The sequence below is a fragment of the Exophiala spinifera genome (genome assembly GCF_000836115.1).
Source record: "Exophiala spinifera strain CBS 89968 unplaced genomic scaffold supercont1.5, whole genome shotgun sequence".
NCBI lineage: Eukaryota > Fungi > Ascomycota > Eurotiomycetes > Chaetothyriales > Herpotrichiellaceae > Exophiala > Exophiala spinifera.
This window is the reverse complement of record NW_015622517.1, coordinates 3,292,916-3,313,125: the sequence shown is the minus strand read 5'-3', so window position 1 is coordinate 3,313,125 and position 20,210 is coordinate 3,292,916. Positions and strand designations below refer to the sequence as shown.

General features: G+C 51.2%; 6 protein-coding genes across 6 annotated transcripts; 3 read left to right on the top strand and 3 right to left on the bottom strand.

Annotated features, from left to right (window-relative positions):
• Positions 1-189: 189 nt before the first annotated feature.
• On the top strand, positions 190-3,555 carry PV08_07766 (uncharacterized protein; the record flags this gene model as incomplete). Its single annotated transcript, XM_016382093.1, has 1 exon — positions 190-3,555. The coding sequence occupies one exon, from the start codon at positions 190-192 to the stop codon at positions 3,553-3,555; it is 3,366 nt and encodes a 1,121-aa protein (XP_016235195.1).
• Positions 3,556-3,827: 272 nt separating this feature from the next.
• Positions 3,828-4,923, bottom strand: PV08_07765 (uncharacterized protein; the record flags this gene model as incomplete). Its single annotated transcript, XM_016382092.1, has 4 exons — positions 3,828-3,885; positions 3,934-4,681; positions 4,777-4,831; positions 4,882-4,923. The coding sequence occupies 4 exons, from the start codon at positions 4,921-4,923 to the stop codon at positions 3,828-3,830; spliced, it is 903 nt and encodes a 300-aa protein (XP_016235194.1).
• Positions 4,924-5,306: 383 nt separating this feature from the next.
• Positions 5,307-8,744, top strand: PV08_07764 (uncharacterized protein; the record flags this gene model as incomplete). The annotated part of the gene is made up of 2 exons (XM_016382091.1): positions 5,307-5,405; positions 5,457-8,744. 2 exons carry the CDS (start codon positions 5,307-5,309, stop codon positions 8,742-8,744), a joined length of 3,387 nt encoding a protein of 1,128 aa, XP_016235193.1.
• A 1,001-nt stretch (positions 8,745-9,745) lies between these two features.
• Positions 9,746-11,284, top strand: PV08_07763 (ATP-dependent RNA helicase DHH1; the record flags this gene model as incomplete). The annotated part of the gene is made up of 1 exon (XM_016382090.1): positions 9,746-11,284. The coding sequence occupies one exon, from the start codon at positions 9,746-9,748 to the stop codon at positions 11,282-11,284; it is 1,539 nt and encodes a 512-aa protein (XP_016235192.1).
• Positions 11,285-13,508: 2,224 nt separating this feature from the next.
• PV08_07762 (uncharacterized protein) lies at positions 13,509-17,456 on the bottom strand (the record flags this gene model as incomplete). Its single annotated transcript, XM_016382089.1, has 2 exons — positions 13,509-13,734; positions 13,843-17,456. The coding sequence occupies 2 exons, from the start codon at positions 17,454-17,456 to the stop codon at positions 13,509-13,511; spliced, it is 3,840 nt and encodes a 1,279-aa protein (XP_016235191.1).
• Positions 17,457-17,980: 524 nt separating this feature from the next.
• PV08_07761 (uncharacterized protein) lies at positions 17,981-19,873 on the bottom strand (the record flags this gene model as incomplete). The annotated part of the gene is made up of 1 exon (XM_016382088.1): positions 17,981-19,873. The coding sequence occupies one exon, from the start codon at positions 19,871-19,873 to the stop codon at positions 17,981-17,983; it is 1,893 nt and encodes a 630-aa protein (XP_016235190.1).
• Between the last annotated feature and the right edge of the window lie 337 nt (positions 19,874-20,210).

Sequence of the window (20,210 nt, the reverse complement as noted above, 5' to 3'; positions counted from 1 at the left end):
TCTACTCTTGGCGACTCAAAAGTTTCAACATCCATCGCCAGCAACGTCCAAACATCATCCCAACAGCCTTTCCGTTTTGCGCGCATTGTTGTGTTTTGTCCACAGTTAGCGGTTGATTAAGAGTCTACATTTGCCCCCTGGACCCCGAAAATTGACGTGCAGGATTTGCCGTGAAGGCGTTGCTTGGCTATGTCTTTTGGAGCGCCTCACTCGAGGCACTCGCCAAAGAGGAGAAAATTAAGTCATAGCTCAAACGGATCTGCTGACGGAGAGCGCGACGATGGCAGTACAGCAAAAGGCCATACAGTGTTAAAGAAGCCCAAGAACAAAGCCATCAGCATACCGGCTAATGGAACAAACAAATCATCCATCCTGGCTTTGCAAGTCGCAGACTTGATTGCAGAAGCCACACCAAACTATGATCGATCGAATGCCAAATGGACGGGAGTCTCCAACAGGCTGCAAAGTATCATCAAGCGTATCAAGCCACGCTCCCCAGTGTCTGCGCTTGACGCTGTAAAGTCTCTCCGCAAGGAGAGCATCAGGATACCGTTTTCCGAACCACGACCTTCAAAGGACACCAAGTACAAGTTCGAGTTCACGGCCCCAGAAGAAATTGTGGTCGGCGGGGCATTGTCGCTGAAGTTGAGCGTCAATGGCGACAATGTGGTTCAGCTTACAACTATAATGCCACCCGAATTACTCCAGGAGAAGGACTATCTCAACAACCGTGCACCTCAAAAAGCTGCTTATTATCTGGCTTGCATTGCTGCCGGTGTCAAAGAAGCTGCAGGCTCAGAATTCGAGATGTCCTTCGCTTATCTCCACGGGGTAGATTATCTCCCTGTTCTGAGTCTGGCGCCCAAAGACAAATCCTTGTCAAAAGTCAAGCTCCACGTGGCAGCGGGCTTTCCAAATGACTCAATACCGATAGCAAAGACACTACCATCAAAGAACAATCTCAGACACGACACAAGTGATTCGTTGGAGACCCCGACGCCGTTCTACAACAGCAGCATACGGTACGCAGCGTCAACAAGTACTTTCAGCGAGATGATCAGGGCCGCAAAGAGCGCTTCATTCGATGACGCGTGCCGACTAGGGCAAGTCTGGCTACAGAGACTGGGCTTTGGCAGCTCGATTGAATCCGGTGGCTTCGGATTCCTCGAGTGGAGTGTGACCTGTGCCTTGTTTCTTCGGACGGGGGGTCATCGAGGTCTCCCCTTATTTTCAAAACAGTACAGCAGTCTGCAATTCTTCAAGGCGATGCTTCAGATTCTTGCGACTCGAGACTTTCGCGACCCAATGATTCTTAACGACGCATCTATCAGTATACCAAAATCAGAGGCACCGGTTCTTTTCGATGCCAACACAGGTGTCAATATCCTGTACAAGATGACCCCATGGTCCTACCAAACTCTCCAACATCATGCTCGGGTTTCTTTGGCCGCAGTCAATGCGCGGAACCAGGACAACTTTGATGAGACATTTGTTCTCAACACGGTTATCCCTGTCGTTCAGTACGACGAGATTTTCCGCGTCACGATCCCTGCAAAGAACATCGCCACGACTACAGAACTGCGCCAGCATCTGTCGAAGATGCACAGCATTCTAGTGCGCGGTCTGGGGGACCGCGTGAGCCTCGCCAATTTCAGCTTCCTGGTGGCTACGGACTGGCCGTTGAACCACGATCCTGCCTCTACAAATGGTGATCTAGATATAGAAGTCCAACTCCTCACCAATCCTGATGCTGTGGCACGCCTTGTCGACCATGGGCCTTCTGCCGATGAACAAGATCTGGCCGCAGAATACCGAGCGTTCTGGGGGGAAAAGGCCGAACTCCGTCGATTCAAAGACGGCTCAATATCCGAAGCACTCGTCTGGAAGCCATCGATACCCGTCACGCATCAAATTATTTCCCATCTCCTCGGTTTACATTTCAAGCTTCCGCCGAGCTCCATCTCTTCTCTCACACCGAGTCTCGATGCGGTGTTCCTCCCTGATGAATCCAACCTTGGGCCAAAGGACGCATTTCGCGTTATCAGCAACGCTTTCCAGACACTCAGCTCAACGCTTCACCACCTCCAAGACTTACCGTTGCCAATTCGCTCTATTTCTCCGACTGATACTGCGCTACGATCCGCTAGTGTAGGCAACCCTCTTCTCCCGTCCACAGCCAAGCCAATCGACTTTCTCATACAATTCGACAGTTCGACGCGCTGGCCGGATTCCCTGCCTGCCATACAGCACACAAAGATTGCTTTCCTGCTTAAACTAGGCGAACTTCTCATTGCCCAGGACTCCAGCCTGACGACGCGTGTGGGTCTCGAGAACACACCCTCGGCCACCACAGGCTACCTCAATACCTCTTTCTTGGACATCATATATCCCTCTCAAGCACCTGGTCTGAGCGGGATCTGCTTCCGTGCGAGGATCTTACATGATCGCGAGCTGCATCTTCTTCAGACCGCATTGGCTGATAAGAGTCTTCATGGTAGCGCAAGGGACGAGCTCGCCTCGGCGTTGATTGTGTACAAGCGAGAGTTTCTCGCGAAAAGTGCGCACACGAGCGCGGTACGGGCTCTTTGTGCCCGCTTTGCTGCTCTCTCGGGTACGATGAGACTCCTGAAGCGTTGGGTCGCGAAGCATTTGTTGCTCGGCGACGGCCACGTGCCGGAGGAAGTGCTCGAGGTCATCGCGGCGAGCGTGTTCGTGACACCGGCACCCTGGAGTGTGCCAGGAAATGCGACGACGGGGTTTCTGAGGGCTTTAAGCCGGATTTCATGGTGGGACTGGAGTTCGCGACCGCTACTTGTGGATTTGGGACTCGCGCAGGACTGGACAAAGGAGAGCATCGACGCCGTCAAAACCAGGTACGAGGCATGGAGGAAGCTGGACCCCGCTTTGAACAGCGTGGTCTGGTTCGTGGGGACCAACGTGGACGAGACAGGCGTCGTGTGGACACAGGGCGGGAGACCGACGAAGGTGGTGGGCAGTCGCCTGACCGCCCTGGCGAGAGCAGCCGTGGGGGTGCTTGAAAGCAAAGGCACAGGCATGGGCGGGGACGATTGGACGGGACTGTTCGAGAGTCCGCTCGGAGACTTTGATTTCGTCATTCACGTCAAGCCTGGAGTGGTGAAGGGGGTTCCCGAGAAGACGACGGCCAAGGGCAAAGGCAAGAAGGCACTTCTGAACGGAGCGGGAGGCGACTTCAAGAATTTGCAGATCGCAGACGCCTTGGACTCTGAGAGCCTGGGATACGACCCCGTTGATCTGTTCGTGCAAGACCTCAACTTCGCCTTCGGTGCGAGCGCCGTGTTCTTCCACGACCGATACGGGTCCAAGGTCATCGCGGGCCTGTGGAAGCCGAGTGTCTTGGGACGAAGGGAATGGCGGGTGAGACTGGGGTGGTCGAGCGTACCTGTGCCTGGTGCTGATGATGACGGGGACGACGAAGGACGGAAGAGCATGTGCGTCCTCAATAAAGATGGTATTCTTGGCGAGATTGCCATGCTAGGAGAAGGAGTTGTCAAGGATATTACTACCAAAGAGTAAATAGCCTCTTCAGAGGATCCATCATTCACTGGTTGGCATACAGAGACTTTTACATCTTAGCATCCACAACGATGCGATTGCTGGCGGCTACTTGATGGCCAGATATTGCCAGTCTTACGATACCCCGGAAGATAGTCAATGCTCTCTCAAGACATCTTCAAACCCGGGACAAGTGCCGACTACATTTTACGAACACGTTTTATATATTGTGGCTAGGTATGAGTATACTCTGACGCCACGGGTCGCTTCTCGCGCATGAATACCGAGCCACTTTAGATGTACTTTCTGTCTGGGTCCAAGGAGTCCAGAAGCTCCATTGTCTTTTCGTACCTGGTAAATGTCAGTGTCAATTTGTTCTCATAAGTCCACAGCACCCACATGGTAAAAACAATACCACCGCTCAGGGTCAAGCGACCAAGTCGTGGTAGCGCGCCCGACCAGAAGGTGAGAATCCCTTCGTTCTTGAAAATCGACGTGGCACAATTAAAGCTGTTTCGGTATAGCTGCTTCGCTTCCAGACTCTGCATTCGAGTCTTGATGGTGTCGAGAGGCATGGTCGCATAGACCGTGACAACCCCTGCAAGACCTCCAAGCGCGAACGTCGTCACCGAGCCGAGCTTCTCACCAGGTGCCACATACCCCTCGGCAAACTGCTTGAGACTGGTATACGTGCTGAATCTGACGGCACTGTTTGCCGCCTGTCGAGCTGTCGTGGGCACAAAGCCTTGGAAAAAGCCAGCAAGGCCCTTTTCTTTGAAGATAACCGATGAGCCATGAAGGAAACCTCGCATTCGCGGTTGTGCCCGTTTGCGATCATCTATCAACTGTGTTTTTATGGACTCTGAGGGCGTCACCGCCAACAGAGACTCTGTGATGCCGGCACCGAACCCAGCGGCCACCGTCCGAGGCCCGGATATTTGCCCATCCTCGTCGGACAAGAGATGCTTGTATTGATCGAAAGCGACAAAGCGCACACCTGCCTTGAAGGCATTACCTATGATGGCTGTGGTGCATCCTGTATACCATTCTTTCGAGGGAAAAGGAGGCAACGGGAGCTTTTTCTCGGTTGGCAGGTGGCGGTTCAGTTGGGATCGTGTCTTGAGGAAATCAAACGGATAGGTAATTGCTGCGCAAGTAGTCGTGAGCCATGCACGTTCAAACCATCTTATAAGTCGACAAGAGCCTGCCACACCGAGACAATCAGGAAGCGGGACCACTCACCAATTTCAACTGCGCCTGCGGTCGAGCCAGCTATGATCGAGCGCAGTGCACTGGGCTGTGGAATCGTTAGCATACAGTCACACCGAGATGGTCCTCGTGGCATACCTTTGCCTTGGTCTTGTCTCCATCGGCCGCAGAGGTGGCCATGGTTTACAGGAACAATCCCCCAGGAGTAGGGACGTCCTTCGCAAGACCGGTGTTAGATCTAGAAGACGTGGTCGAGCCGGCGTAGAAGTGCAAACGGTGCGAATCTTTTCTGGCATTGGCGCAGGTTGGAGTTGGAGAAGCACCTCCCTCACTGAAGTCATAAGTGACTAACTTGAAGCGGCAATGCAATGTTTTAGTGGCTTACTTAAGTTGATTAATTAAGTCAGGAAGGCACGCGTCCCAATCAATGGCAACGCGCCTTCGCCTGCGCTGCGCCCGCCCGCATTGTTATCATAGTCCAGGCTGCAACCCTCCTCCAGACTACTTTGCTGCAATCACTCTATGCGCATCCATTGACGCACATAGTCCAAACCAGCGCTATCATGGCGCCGGTAAAACGCGCAGCGCCCTACGACAGCGACGACGAGAGCGACGCCGACCAGGACCGCGCCAGACACTCATCCACACCCTACGGTTCAGAAGTATAACTTCAAGTGCGATCCTCAGAGTGACCCTTGCTAACTTCTACACAGCCAAAGCGACGGAGAACTAGTGACAAGTCTTCCACCGCGCAGGATCCCGATGCCTCCAGCAGTGTTAATGAAGCAAGCACTCCGCCCTCAGATTTTGGCTCCGACAATGATGAAGAGGATGGTGAGGCTGAGTTGGCTGCGACCCAGGCCATCGAAGACAGAAAGACCTCGAGAGGAGACCAGAATAACGAGCCTGCGCTCCATGGCATCTTGGAGGAAGTCAAAGTGACCAATTTCATGTGCCACGAAGAGTACGAGTTCCACCTGGGACCGTTGATCAATTTCATCACTGGAAAGAACGGCAGTGGCAAGAGTGCGATATTGACTGCAATTGTCCTCTGTCTTGGAGGTAAAGCCTCCGCTACAAATCGTGGTGCCCGACTCGCGAACTTCATCAAGGAGGGGAAAGATCATGCGACCATCATATGCAAGATCAAGAACCAGGGTGACTCAGCTTATATGCCTGATGTGTATGGAAAGTCAATACAAGTCGAGCGGCACATCTCACGAACCGGTGCTAGTAGCTTTAAATTGAAGTCGGAAAAAGGGCGTACCATTTCAACCAGGAAAGCTGACCTAGAGGAGATCTGCGATCACATGATTTTGCAGATGGAAAATCCTATGACTGTTCTGTCCCAAGACCAGGCACGACAATTCATCTCGTCATCCAGCGCGGGGGAAAAGTACAAGCTCTTCATGAAAGGTGTGCACCTTGAACAACTTGACCAAGATTACCGGATCATCGAGGAGCAACAAGAAAATATACATGCAAAGATCGAGGCGATCCGCCCGGATCTGAAAGATTTGCAAAAAAGACATGAAAGTGCAAAGAACAAGCAGGAACTGTCACGCAAGTATGACAGTATGCTCGATAAATTGCGTGACTATCGTCGACAGCTTGCCTGGGCTCAAGTGGCAGCCAAAGAATCTCTGAGAGAAGACTATCTCCAGCAAATCCGAGAAGCCGACACCAAGATTCAGGAAGCGGAGGCCAAAGTCGGTCAGCTCGATCAGTTGTTCCAGCGATCCGATCAAGCTGCGTCCGCTGCAGTTGGAGCCTATAACGATGCTGTAGCCGTCGTTGATCGGCTGCAAGACGAAAAGGCCGAGGCAAAAGCACAGCAGGATGAGATAAAGAAGGATACCCATGATGCTCACGCCGAGCAACGGAGTATTCGCTCGGAGCTGCAAACGGCCGACGAAACGATACGCGCCAAGACACAAGCAATCGAACAGGAGGAGCAAAGACTTGCTGAACTCAATGGCGGTGGTGCCGCAAGGCGCATTGCAGAGCTTCACAGAGCCCGCGAAGCCCTCAAGGAAGCAAAACAAGCGGAACTGGATCATGAAAGAGAACGAAGGGAGCGAGAGGCAGAAATTGAGCGCTTGGAGACTCTCGAGACAACCGCACAAGAAGCAATCGCAAGCCATCAGGAGCGAATCAGGCAACAGAAGAACAACCTCCAGCAAATGAACCACAATCGTGCTAATGCTGACGTCGCGTTTCACCCTAACATGCCAACGCTGCTCAAGGCTCTGGCGACAGATACAGGTTTTCAAGAGCGGCCCATTGGGCCTCTTGGTAAGCACGTTAAGCTTCTCAAACCCGAGTGGTCGTCGATTATTGAAAAGTCTTTTGGCAATACTCTTAATGCCTTCATTGTGACCAACAAGCGTGACGAAAAGCGGCTCAGCGAGCTTATGCGACGCGCTAAGGTGCAGACTCCGATATTCATGATCAACAATCAGCACCCGATGAACATTGCTGCCCACGAGCCTGATCCGCGCTTTGATACAGTGTTGAGAGTTTTAGAGATTGACAACGAACTTGTGAAGAGACAACTAGTCATTGCTCATCACATTGAACAGAGTATTTTGATTGCGGACATGTCTGAGGCCTCTGAGGCATTGTTTGGAGGACGACCGCTCGAGAAAGTAAAGCGGTGCTACTGCTTCAGCGCAGGCAGTCGCCTTCGCGGCGCATGTCTATTTTATCGTGGCTCACAAGCAGCGCAAGACCCGGTGCACGAATATCTCGGTACTCCTCGGACGAAGACCGACATCGAAGAATCTATCCGAAGGCAACAAGAGCTCATTGCAGAAATGAGTGAGCAGCTGCGCCGACTGGAAGAAGAATACCGAGCTGCCCGTGATCGCCATTTAAGAGCACGGCAAGCGCTTCAGCACCACAACAGGGCATCAAGAGATCTAAAGATTGCTGCGCAGAAAGCTGATGATGAGGTCGATCGACTGAATGAGGAGATCAAGCAGGACAATGCCGAAGGGGGCAGCTTGGAAGTTCTGCGCGAAACATTGCGAGAGGCCGAGGAACAGAAAACGGTCCATGAAAGCTCTTTCCAGGACTCAGTAAACAATCTTGATAGCTTAAAGGCTAAGCTCCGGAATGCCACTCGACAGTTGGCTGTTTTAGACGGTCGTATTGCAGAGGCTCAAGAAGCTGCAGACGAATTGCAGCGTCGGGCGCAAGAGGCCGATAAGAAACGTGCATTTGATCAGCGTGAGAAACAGCAGGCCGAGTCTCGAGTCCAGGATGGCATAGGAGATCGCGAAAAGTTGATGAGCAACCTGGCAGACTTGGACGAAACAATTGCCGCCTTCACGGAACAGGCCCGGCTGGTTTCGGAGAGAGTCAACATTCCTGAAGGCGAAACCTTCGAGAGTCTTGACAAACGCTACAAGCGATTACACGAAGACTATCGCAAATATCACGATCGGATTGGAGATCGAGAGCAAATCGCTGCCGAGGCTACCAGATGCAAAAAAGCATTTGACACTGCGCAAAGGGAATTGCAGAGTCTCGAGAATCTGCGAGACAAGCTTCAAGAAACAATGCAACAGCGTAAAGAGCGCTGGAAGTTGTTCCGAAGCTACATCTCAGCCCATGCGAAGGCCCAATTCGGTTTCATGCTGAGCGAAAGAGGCTTCCGGGGCAGACTGATCATGGACCATCATCAGAAGCTGATGGATTTGAAGGTTGAACCCGACATCACAAGGCGTGATGGTTCAGGAAGAAGCGCCCGGACCTTGTCGGGAGGCGAAAAGTCCTTTTCACAGATCTGCTTACTGCTTGCGATATGGGAGGCAATGGGGGCACCAATCCGGTGTTTGGATGAGTTCGATGTTTTCATGGATGCAGTAAATCGAAGCATCAGTGTGAACTTACTCATCGAAGGTGCGCGGCAGAGTATTGGACGACAATTTATCTTGATCAGCCCTGGATCGAAATCAGACATTCCGAGAGCTCCAGATGTCAAAGTCAATGAGTAAGTCCTCAAATCTTGTGCTGAAAAGCCTCATACTGACGTTCACCAGGGTCGCTGCACCAGAGAGAGGACAAACAAGACTAGTACTAGCACCAGCTTAGGACTGTTTTTGTATGGCTACGCTGCCAGATGACGAGAAACTGAGGTCGTGTGCCTTGTTGCGTTGGAAGAAGGGAAGCCTGACGTCTCTCGCGTGCCCAGTACTGGAACACCATGCTCATTTCATCGGTTGTCTTCGTAAAGGGCCACGGGCTCTAGGCAGATGCCCAGGAAGCAGTGTATGCCCGGGCGAGTGATACCTAGGTACGGGTAGGAAAGGGGTCAGCTTCTCAGCAACCCCTACAAGCACCGTGTTCACCGAAGCCACTCGGACCATACGGAGTAATTAATCGTATTGTCACTAGACAGATGGTTTGCCTGAGACATCGCTGTGTGTGTCTAGAACCGTGTGGAAGCACATGGGAAGCAGCCTTGCACCGAGTCCAGACGGTTCGGCACTAGTCCAAGGCTGGGGTTTGGCCGCAAAGGGAATAGTCGGGCTTGGGTCTTGGCGGCGCAAGGTTCCAATGGGCCAAAGTCACTAACAAGTAACAACCCTGCATCACTGCAATCGCATTGAAAACCACAATTCAGCTTTCCCACCGAGAACCTCTCTCTTGAGAAACAGCCTCAGCCTCAGCCTCACTTGACTTACGAGTTCACCAAGAATCATTTCTGACCATCTCATCCTACCATCCAGAGATCTATCCCTCTGAAGACTCACTAAATACAGCCACAGCGCGAGGCAAACTCAGATCACTCTCCGACACAAAAGGCTAACAAACAAAGCGAGGATCTCAACCTCGCTCTCCCCAACGTCCAAGCAACCTCTTCCTCCACGGACACTTGATCCTGACCTCGAGATCGAAAGTCCTGACCTGAAGAACATCTCTATTTCAGCGGCGCACACGAGTTGCCCCTCCCCTCACAACATCCCTCACATCAAGCAACCTCGAATTATTCACAATGACGGACGCTTTAGCCTCACAGCTAAATAAAACCTCGTTAAACGACGGTGCGGACGAGAGCAATTGGAAAGACTCACTCAAAATTCCCAACAAGGATACAAGACAACAGACGGAAGATGTCACGGCCACCAAGGGTCTCGATTTCGAAGACTTCTATATCAAGCGCGAACTAATGATGGGCATCTTCGAAGCCGGATTCGAAAAGCCCTCTCCTATTCAAGAAGAAACAATCCCAGTTGCCCTGACCGGTCGAGACATCTTAGCACGAGCGAAGAACGGCACCGGGAAAACCGCAGCCTTTGTCATTCCTACCCTCGAGAGAATCAACCCTAAAAACCCTAAGACGCAGGCGCTCCTGCTTGTCCCAACTCGAGAACTGGCCCTGCAGACGTCCCAAGTTTGCAAACTACTCGGCAAGCATCTGGGGATCAACGTCATGGTCACCACTGGTGGTACTGGTCTGAAAGATGATATTATCCGGCTGGGAGAGACGGTGCACATCATCGTCGGCACGCCTGGCAGAATCCTCGATCTTGCCAGCAAAGGTGTTGCAGACCTATCAGAATGTCCCATCTTTGTCATGGACGAGGCTGACAAGCTCTTGTCGCCCGAGTTCACCGTTGTTATCGAACAACTGCTCGCTTTCCTTCCCAAAGATCGACAGGTTATGCTTTTCAGCGCAACATTCCCCATGATGGTCAAGACGTTCAAAGACAAACATATGCGCAATCCCTACGAGATCAACCTCATGGATGAATTGACGCTTCGCGGTATCACCCAGTACTACGCTTTCGTCGAAGAGAAACAGAAGGTGCACTGCCTGAACACCCTGTTCTCCAAGTTACAGATCAACCAGTCGATCATCTTCTGTAATTCCACCAATCGTGTCGAACTTCTCGCCAAGAAGATCACCGAACTGGGATATTCATGCTTCTACTCCCATGCCAAGATGTTGCAACAGAACCGAAACAAGGTCTTCCACGATTTCCGTGCTGGCGTCTGCCGAAATTTGGTCTGTTCAGATCTTCTCACTCGTGGTATCGATATTCAGGCTGTCAACGTGGTGATCAACTTCGACTTCCCCAAGAATGCCGAGACGTATCTCCACCGAATTGGTCGTTCCGGTCGTTTTGGACATCTTGGTCTGGCCATCAACCTGATCAATTGGGATGACCGCTTCAACTTGTACAAGATCGAACAAGAGCTAGGTACAGAGATTCAACCAATTCCGCCATCTATCGACAAGAGTCTGTACGTATATGACAGCCCGGAGAACATTCCTCGACCGATGCCCCCTCCGGCTCCTGCATCCAAGGCCAATAATGCTCCTATGGTGTCAGCAAATGCTTCTGTCGGGCCTAATTCGAATGGTCAAGGTCAAGGTCGACGACAGTACAATCAATCCAATGGATACGGACAACAGTACAACAATCAAGGACGGGGTGGGTATAGGGGCCGCGGCCGCGGTCAGGGCGGCCGTGGCCGTGGTGGCTATGCTCAACAGGCAGCAGCCCCTGTCGGTCAAACTGCACAATAGTTCCTGAGAACTGTGGAGGCGTTGTTTTGATCTAGCGACTGTGTTTTTTGTTCTTTCTCTACGGCGTTGAACCTACCACCATGATCACGAGGGTCTATGATATGCGAAATGCGCAAGCTTGGAGTTCGATTGATCATGGTTAATACAGGTTTCTATCTTCTACCGGATCTGTACAACGGTGTCCGTATGCCTTTTTTTGCTTTACTCGGGTTGGGCGGAGCTTTCTGGATGATGAAGATCGGGTATAAAGGCTTTTTTGTCCCGTCTGCGCACGGGCTTCGTAAGCATCGATGACCGGATTGACCATGACATTGCACTGTCATGGAATTGGCCATTTTATTTTCTTGGAGTGGCTGATGAGCGTTGTTATCCTCAAAAGAAAGGGTCGAGCAGGTCTCAGCATAGGCACGGCAGATCTGCATGGCGTTTGTATGGGCTTTTCTTCTCCCTTTGAAGCTGGTGGCATATCGATCGCTCAGTTACACGACGACACTTTTCATCCTCCCTACAACATGAAACATTTCTTTTCTCCTCAAGATCATCACGATATCGAGCTTGACGCACCAAGGCACTACATCTTACTACGACATACCACAAGGCTCACACACCCTATTCCGCATCAATCTGACTGAAGGTTTTTCCAACCTTCCTCTCCTTTCTCGCGACCGAACCAACAGTGTTCATGCCATCATCAAAGGGGCACACACGAAATGATAATGTTCTTTCACTTCACCACCACGACTTTTTCTCTCTCGACCCTTTTCCCTTCTCACATCTACTCAACCTTCCATCTCCTGACCATACGAGATACGCCGTGGAGACGCTACACTTTTGGCCCGTGTATCTCTGAACAGCATACATCCACCGACAATCAAGTCTGCCATACGTCCTGCCAATTGTCTTGTTTGGCGCGTCAACTATTGATTAATGCCCAAACACTTCTTCTTCTCTTGTGTATGCAAGCAGACCAACCAATATTCTCACACAGGTGCAGCACTACACCTATCTACAAATCCCATATCATACCAACCGGAAAATCAGAGAATCAGAAAATCAGAAAAAAAAAAGAATAGGAGGGAAGCCGAAAAGTCTGAAAGCCGGGTTCGTGGGCGAGGTCGAGGTTGTTTGCGAAGTCGATCCGCGAGTACACTGCAGGCAAGTGCAGAATTAGGATTTTCAGAGAAGGTTCACGGATCTTTCTCTGTTTGAAATCCCCCTCGCACTCCGTTATGTGTAACTCGCCGCAAAATAACGCTCGCTCACACACCCTTCCTCTCTTGTGTACGTACCAAGAAGAAACCATGCTGACGACCGGACAAAAAGAAGATTATGATGATCTTGGTCTTGGAAGGAAATGTGGACGAGGACACTACTGATTACTTTGTACCTCCGTGTACCTACCCAGTTCCTTGGTCTAGTCAAGGTAGACTACCTCCCTACTTACCTCCCTACCTGTAGATAGGGATGGTAGGTAGGCCAGGTAGATAGATATATCTGGGGCCTCGCCAAGTTTTTGGTCAACTAGCTCTCCCAAAATGAACCAAGAGCATTCTTCCCTCTGTTTCTGTTGACGTCTGTGTTTATCTATTCGTATTGGATTGGAATTTCTGTTTCTTTTGGCGTTTCTCGAACTCTCGCTTTTTGTGGGGGGGGGGGAGGAGATTGGATTTTTTTTTATTCTCTTGCGTTCTGTGATACTCGCTCCTTGGCTTTTTTACCTTGCATCTTCCACCTCGAGTTGCCCCAGAACCAGCCACCCGTCCCTCTCGGCTCTCGACAACCATGTACCTAGGCAAGGATCACTGCACCAAATTCTCAAGGACCCAAGATTGGGTATTTGACTTTTGGCTCCACGAGAAGTCTGTCTTGGGTATATCGTTCCCTTGGGGGGGAACCGATCTCTGGGACAATCCAATCCAATTACAGCATCGCCAGTAAACTACCGGTCCTCAGAATCGACATCGACACCGACGCCACACCCTGTAATGCAGGTGTCTGGAGGTACCGTGGTACGCTAAATTTACAACCACAATAACACCGACGACAAACGTCCGCCCACGGTCGATATCCATCATGACAATTGAATTTGAACCTGAACCTGAGACTAGATCGAAGAAATGGAGAAATTTGGGATTACGGCTCGAGGTCTGCGATAAACAAAATGGTCGATACTTGACACCGTGTATGAGACAACCGGTATCGCACTCGGTTTTGGAGAGAAACCTCACTTGAATGTCAACAACCTCTTCTGTCCACTAGATCCACCGGCCGAATTCTTGTGACTCGGTTTCGTGTAAGAGCAATATCGATCCTTGATACTGACGACCTCGTAGACACCCTCGTCACTGGCGCGAATCACCTTCGTAAAGGCATCAGAGCTATCGTGTCTTGTCTCCAACACCTTTGGAGCAGAGCGACTGCTTCTCTTGACGTTTTCGGATCGGATGTACCTGGTGCAGAAACAAGAAATGTTAGTACTTCTGTTTAGTCAATCAAGGACAACTTTAGAGAAACAAGACAACATCAAGGGCAAGGGAAGCGCGCAGAGGGAAACATACGTAAACTCAAAGGGTGGCGATCCAGTAAATGAAAAGCTGATGTCGACTTCTCCACCCTCATGAATATCGCTGACTAGAGTCCTGCCGCGGCCCATCTCGACCGTCGGATAAGGATGAATGACCTTCTTGATTTCTTTTCTAGCTCGACATTTTCCGTTGCCCATTGCGTTGTCGCTGACGCCAGTAATCACAAATTCACCAGGTGACTCGGCGAGACGTCTGAACTCGTTCCCTGTGACATGAGCCTTACGCTCGCGACCCTGGAAAGTATAGTAGACGTCAAAGGGCGGTTTGCCACTGAGAGAGAATGACACGTGCTCCCCAACACAGAAGTCGTCGTGCGACTCGAGTGCGAGGATCGTCGGTGGGGACGACACAAATATGCGAACGGATGAAGGGTCTGATTCGATGATGCTTTCGCAGCCACGGCTATCTTTCACTGAGCGGATCGATACGCTGTGGGTTCCTAGATCTAGCGTAGATCGTGACAAGGGCCATGCGTATGTAGTGGACTGGATATCTTTTTGACGAATGATTTCCGGTCGCGAAGACACGCCGTGGTGGACAATGGCAATTTCGATGCTGAACGGCGGGACACCGTTAAATGTGATGGGGATGTTTTCGGTTTCTGCTTCGACGCTGGACGTGAAGCTTGGGTCGTCTTTGCAATACCCGTACGTCTTGCCGGGTTCGCTGAACTTTGCGCTTGGCGGAGCATATACTTGTTGCTTGACAATGAGAGGGGTGAAATGTTTCTTGTCGTGCGGGTACCGAGAGTCGCTGAGCTCGTTCAGCGAATATGTATATTCTCCGGCTCTGCTCGTGTCGAGGTTGATCACTGCACTCGTCCCAGCAAAGCTGCCCTCCTTGTTGCTGACGGCTGCCGGACCTTTGATTGGCTCGAATCTCTGATGATATTTGATGTGATAAGGCGCGCTTCCACTAAAGCCAAGGAAAAGGGAGGATTCGTCGTTTTGGCACACTGGAGGCTTTCGTACAGACCTGGGGCTGTCTCCCTGGACATCGGAATCTTTGATGGCCAATGTCGGTCGAGGTATCCAGGAAACTTCAAACGTATTGGCCTTGGCATCGACAACACCTGGGCAGCTGTCGTGAACTGAAATGATCTCATACGTTCCAGGTTCGTTGACTGAAAACACCGAATTTGCATTCTTCAAGAACTCCACGAACGGCTCGTCGGGATCTTCAAGGCGTCGAATGCGGACGGCCCACGGGGAGTTGCCTTTCAACCTGAGTGGCAGTTGAACTGTCTTTCCATCCATAGCCAGTGTTGATCGTTTACCGTCAATCTCACCGAAGCCTGCCCGAGGTTGCTCAGGTCTGATCTCGATTTGTCGCTGATCTTTCAACGGAGTACGGCAGCCTGATTTGTCCTGAACCCCAGTTAAAACAATAGCATATGTCCCTCCTTCCTTGAAGCCAGGAAGGGATATCGCATGCATGTCTACATCCGAGTGGACACTATACTTCTTCCTCTTGCCGCCGTGCACAAGCTCATAATCAAGTTTCCAGGGACCTTGGCCGGCCAATGCAACTTCCACCAAAACAGGCTCGTCGAGACACGCCTTAATGACCTGCGCATTAGGATAAAAAGTTGCAGATGCTGGCGGCATGATGTCTTGCTGGAAGACATAGCTTTTGTCCTTCAGGGATCTAGGGCCATAAACGCTATCTTCAATCTCAAGAACATTGTAGATATAAGAGCCGGCCGCATTCTCGAGTAGCTCAATTTGACCACGCATCCCACTGAACGATTGTTGCTTAACACGAGCCTGACCTTTATGGGTGATGGTGTACCTGACTTTGAAAGGCGGAGTACCAGTAAAATCCAAGTTGAGCGTCATTCCAATAGGACTTCCAGCACACTGGTCAAAAATGTCTTGTTTCTCGAGGGCGAGATCTGGGTCTGGAGGATTGAACAAAAGACACGAAGACGGCTCCGCGATCTCTCCATGACAGAATTTGCTGTCGACCGACTCAATATTGTACCGTCCAGGCTTTTGCACCTGAGGCTTTGACCGATCATTGACGACATCGAAACTGAATTCATCCGCGCGGATGGTCTCATCTTCGATATCCGCATGGTAGGTGTATTTGATTTTCAATGGCCAGTCAGACGGAGGAAATTGGCTTGCTGAATGAATACTGATTGGGAGACTGGTGGAATCTCCTCTTCGTACTGGAATCAATCCGCTTTGCTTCGAGTTGGGTAACGTCAGGCTAATACGAGGTCTGTTATGAACAGTCAAGCTCTGAACCCGAGGAGCACGGGGGTCCTTTGAAGTGCTCGAATAGTAGGTCACCTTATTTCCGAGACCATCTTCCACCTCCTCTACCATATACGAATAGCTTCCGTTCTGATGGAGTGACTCATTGATCTCGAAGGTCTCAGTGGTCGATCTGGTCCAGCCCATCTGAGGTCGATTCGGATCTATCACTGCCTCTGCGGCCTCCTCTTCCGACATATAGCCCGAGTCAGGGCGCGGTTGAACGTTCTGCACGATTGAACTTAGCTGCTTCTGATTTACAGTCTTGCTGTACTTCACTTTGAAAGGAGGCACACCAGACAGCTTCAACGCCACGTTGCTGAGATCGCCTGTGCACCGGTCTTCAGAAAGAGTTGAAATGGAAGCCTTAGGGCACGGCACAACTGCAACATCGAAACTCCGCTTCCGCACCTCCAGTTTCGTTGTGTCTATGACACGGTGGAGCTGATACAGCCCTTTCTTGGACACAGGATATCGTAAAGTCCGAGGACTGTTAGTCTCCGACCTGGGGATTCCTGCATCAGCATGCTTTTTCAGTTGCTTGGCTTGCTTGCTGCCGATCAGGATTGTTTCCACCTCATTTGTGTCAAGATCAAATCTGTGTAATTCGATCGAGATGGGAGTTGTCTGGTTGATTTGGATGGGCAGTTCGACGGATGGGTGGGAAGCATCCAGACAGAATGATGTCTTCTCGGGATTGAGGATCGCAGAGCCCTCTGGAAGAATATGAATAATCTGTTTCCCCAAAATGATTGAGGAATTCCGAAGAATGTCTGCTGGCTTGACCCGTGTCTCTGAGATGGCGAGTTCCCGATCATATGCAACCTTGACCAGAGCTCCTAACCAGGACAGGAGCGGAAGCGGGATTTTGTACATGAGAAAGGCATTCGCAATCGCATGCAAAAGCCATATTGTGAACGTGGTCGCAAATGAAAATTCCAGCCATGGAATTCTGAAGGCAGGAAGAGCCACGAAGAAGGCAGCATCAATGCCAATCCATTTCAAGAACAGCCATGTCGAGTCGAGGTCGTTTTCCACGCCGAACGAGTTGTACAGTCTCCATGCAGTCAGAGCAATGTAGAACGCGAAGACGTAGAATCTTTGCGATGGAGCATCGACTACCTCTGTGGGGATGAATGGATCACCTGTAGACTTGGAATCTACAGGTACCTTCGTCGGCTGCTTCGTGGAGGGCGCGGTTCTTCGAGAAAATGGCGAGCCTGGGGAGTCAAAGCTCGAACAATCTTTGGGATTTGAGTTGCGAAAACGAGGCTGTGTTTGGGGAGTAGTAGGGAAGGCCGACCGCAGTCGCGGCGTTTCGTTCATTGCACCATGCGGCTGTGGAAAGTCCTCCTCTTTTGCCTGAAGTGTGTGTTGTTCTCCTGGTCGCAGCCAACTCGAGGATGTTGCAGGTTTCGGGAAGTAACACTGTACTCGACAAGGTGCTGGTGCGTCTTCTTTGAACAGACACAAGATATGGCTAAACCAGCCTTTCTACAGGGAGAACACAGCCCCGGCAGAGCAATCAATCGGTTGTGAAGGTGGACAAAGAAAAGATTCAATGGCAGAGACCGGGCACGATTTCCTGCAGGCAGAGTCGCGTTTTCTCCCAGCGCGCGTCATAGTGTAGAGTCGCCCAGCCTTGTCAGCCTCGCGCAGCCTCGTCAGGCTTGGCATTGGCCGGCAAGGCTGAGATCTCCCTGGGGATTCGATGCTTGCAAAACTACAGGAAAGGTCATGTAGCCAGCTGGCAGAGTCCCTCAAGCTTCTACCAAACTTGTGTTGCATACCCGTCATCATTAACACTCGGTTAAGGACCTATACACTGTGTCATTTCCGTCACAGCAACATCAGTCCACTCTCCCTTGGATTCCCTGCCTCAACCTGAATGCATATCCGCCATGTTTGCTCTGTTCAATCCCCACTCTGCCTGTACTCACACCTTCGTACTCGCCAAACATTTCACGCTTTTTGCCAACTGCCTGCTCCGCTCTCTCGCCTTCAAAATGAGCCGCCACCAACCCGGAAGTACTCAATCGCTCCCGTATTCCATTTGAGTCTTTTGGGTGTGAACGCAGTGCTATGATGGCTAGCAATACGCCTACGGCAGCATACAGTGAATTCAACCCCACGAGAGCGTACAGAGGTGCCTTGGGAACTCTCGCAACCAACTTTGTGCTTCGCTGTTGCTCTTCCAGGTCAGCTCTGCCACTCATAATGCCAGAACTCAGGGCCAAAGCGGCTCTCGAGTAAGCCTGTGCCCACGAATCTGCCATCTGTTCTGTGTCGTTGTACTGTGACGCCGAATATGCAGCCGTTTCTAGCGCAACCTTGCCGAAGCCATAGTAGTTTCCCGCGTTGAGGATTGTCCCCACAGAGCCATTCGCCATTTCCGCGGTTGCATGTTGTACGCTTCCATTGAGGAAGTCGTAACTGATCTGATACGCAGTGGCAGTGCAATTCAGAAGCCAGCTAGTGCCACCCTGGCTTGGGACAACAACATTGCCGTCTGCAGTCTGGTCACCGGTGGCGGGCAGTTCGACGTGAGCCCAAACTCCAATGTGGTGAGGATTGCTCGGTCGCATGAGGTAAGTTTCGTTCCCAGACTCTGATGAAGCGTTTGCTAGATCCGTCAGTGCCGCATTGCGGAAGAATACAATGCCAGCACTCCGAAAAGGAAGTCCAGTCACAACATCGTTCTCTTCGCCGTTGATACTGGGCACAGCCAGATTCCCATAGAAGGCGTCTGTGCATGTGAAAGGCTCCAACTCTCCGGTCTCAGCATGGAGGCCGCATTGGCGACCGATTTGGGTGCAGGTGGTGTGCATGGCAAGGGATTCTGCCCTGTAATCGAGTCCATCAGGGTTATCAGCCGGCCCCAAATAGGCCATGCGCATGTTGTTGATGAGGACATCATAGACTGCGTTGGTGCTCGATGTATTGGACATGACTCGAGCGGCTTCGTTTGCTCCGACAAGGAACACTTTCCCTTGATCGCTGATGATGCAGTCGCCCGCATTAAAACTAGCTGATGATTGCGTCGAACAAGGACCATCCGGCAGACCGCGTCCAAGAGCCATGATGGGGGATTGTGGCTCGACTATTTCGATATTGATTGCTTCGATCACCAAGTGCAGCCATGTATCGACGGCTGCGATGGTGTATCCTAGAACTGTAAACAGAGTCAAAAGGATCAGCGCATTACGCACGCTGGAAGCCATCTTCTCCTTGTTCGGCCAACTCCGATATGCCACCAAGTTCAACAAAGGGGTGATACCGCCTGTCATGGATTCCAAGAGCATGCCGAATTGGTACGGCGTCGGTAAGTCTCGGTCTGCTATTTGCGAGTGCTCCTTCAGTTGTTTGGCGATGGGAAAAGACACGAGTGTCATGGCGCAAACGGTGAGTAGAGGTGCTACAGTGCTGGACCATGAAGCAATCGTCACAAGAGTTGTCGGATTGAAGTTGACATAGTAAGCATCGCTGTCGAGTTTCGTTCCTCGATTTGCCAGGGCATTGTTCGCCGTCGCTGAGGGCTCTTTCACCTCGTGGGCGAGCACCAAGCCCAGTGCCAAACTTGCCAGTCCCAACATGAGAACCACGATGAGGGCCACTGTCCCAAATATGATCTTCTTGCCTCCGCTGGGTGGACTCGTCAGGAAGTGAGAATCTTTCGGCGGATATGAAGGCAAGTCCGAGTCGCGCCGACCGTGTCCTGACGAGGGGAATTCGTCGCGACCCATTTCGTCAAGAGGGATGTCATTATTGAACCGGAAGCCATCTTGCGGCTCAACGAGAGCGTTATACTGTGGTTTAGAAGACAAGGAACGCTCCATAAGCTGCGCCAGGGGGTCATATGCAGTAAGGGTTGTTGCATAAAGAGCAAATGCGAAATGATATTGCGGTCAGGACGAGAGTCTAGAATGTGTCGCAGAAGTTCCATAGATAGATGGCCTAATCGGCCCTCTGAACCCCAACATCATTCTCGTTTATTACCTTTTGTTGGCTTGATTGGGATCAGCAGCGCTTCCAAGCATTGTTCTCGGTGGTACCGTCTCCGCTGTTACTCGAAATTGAAAG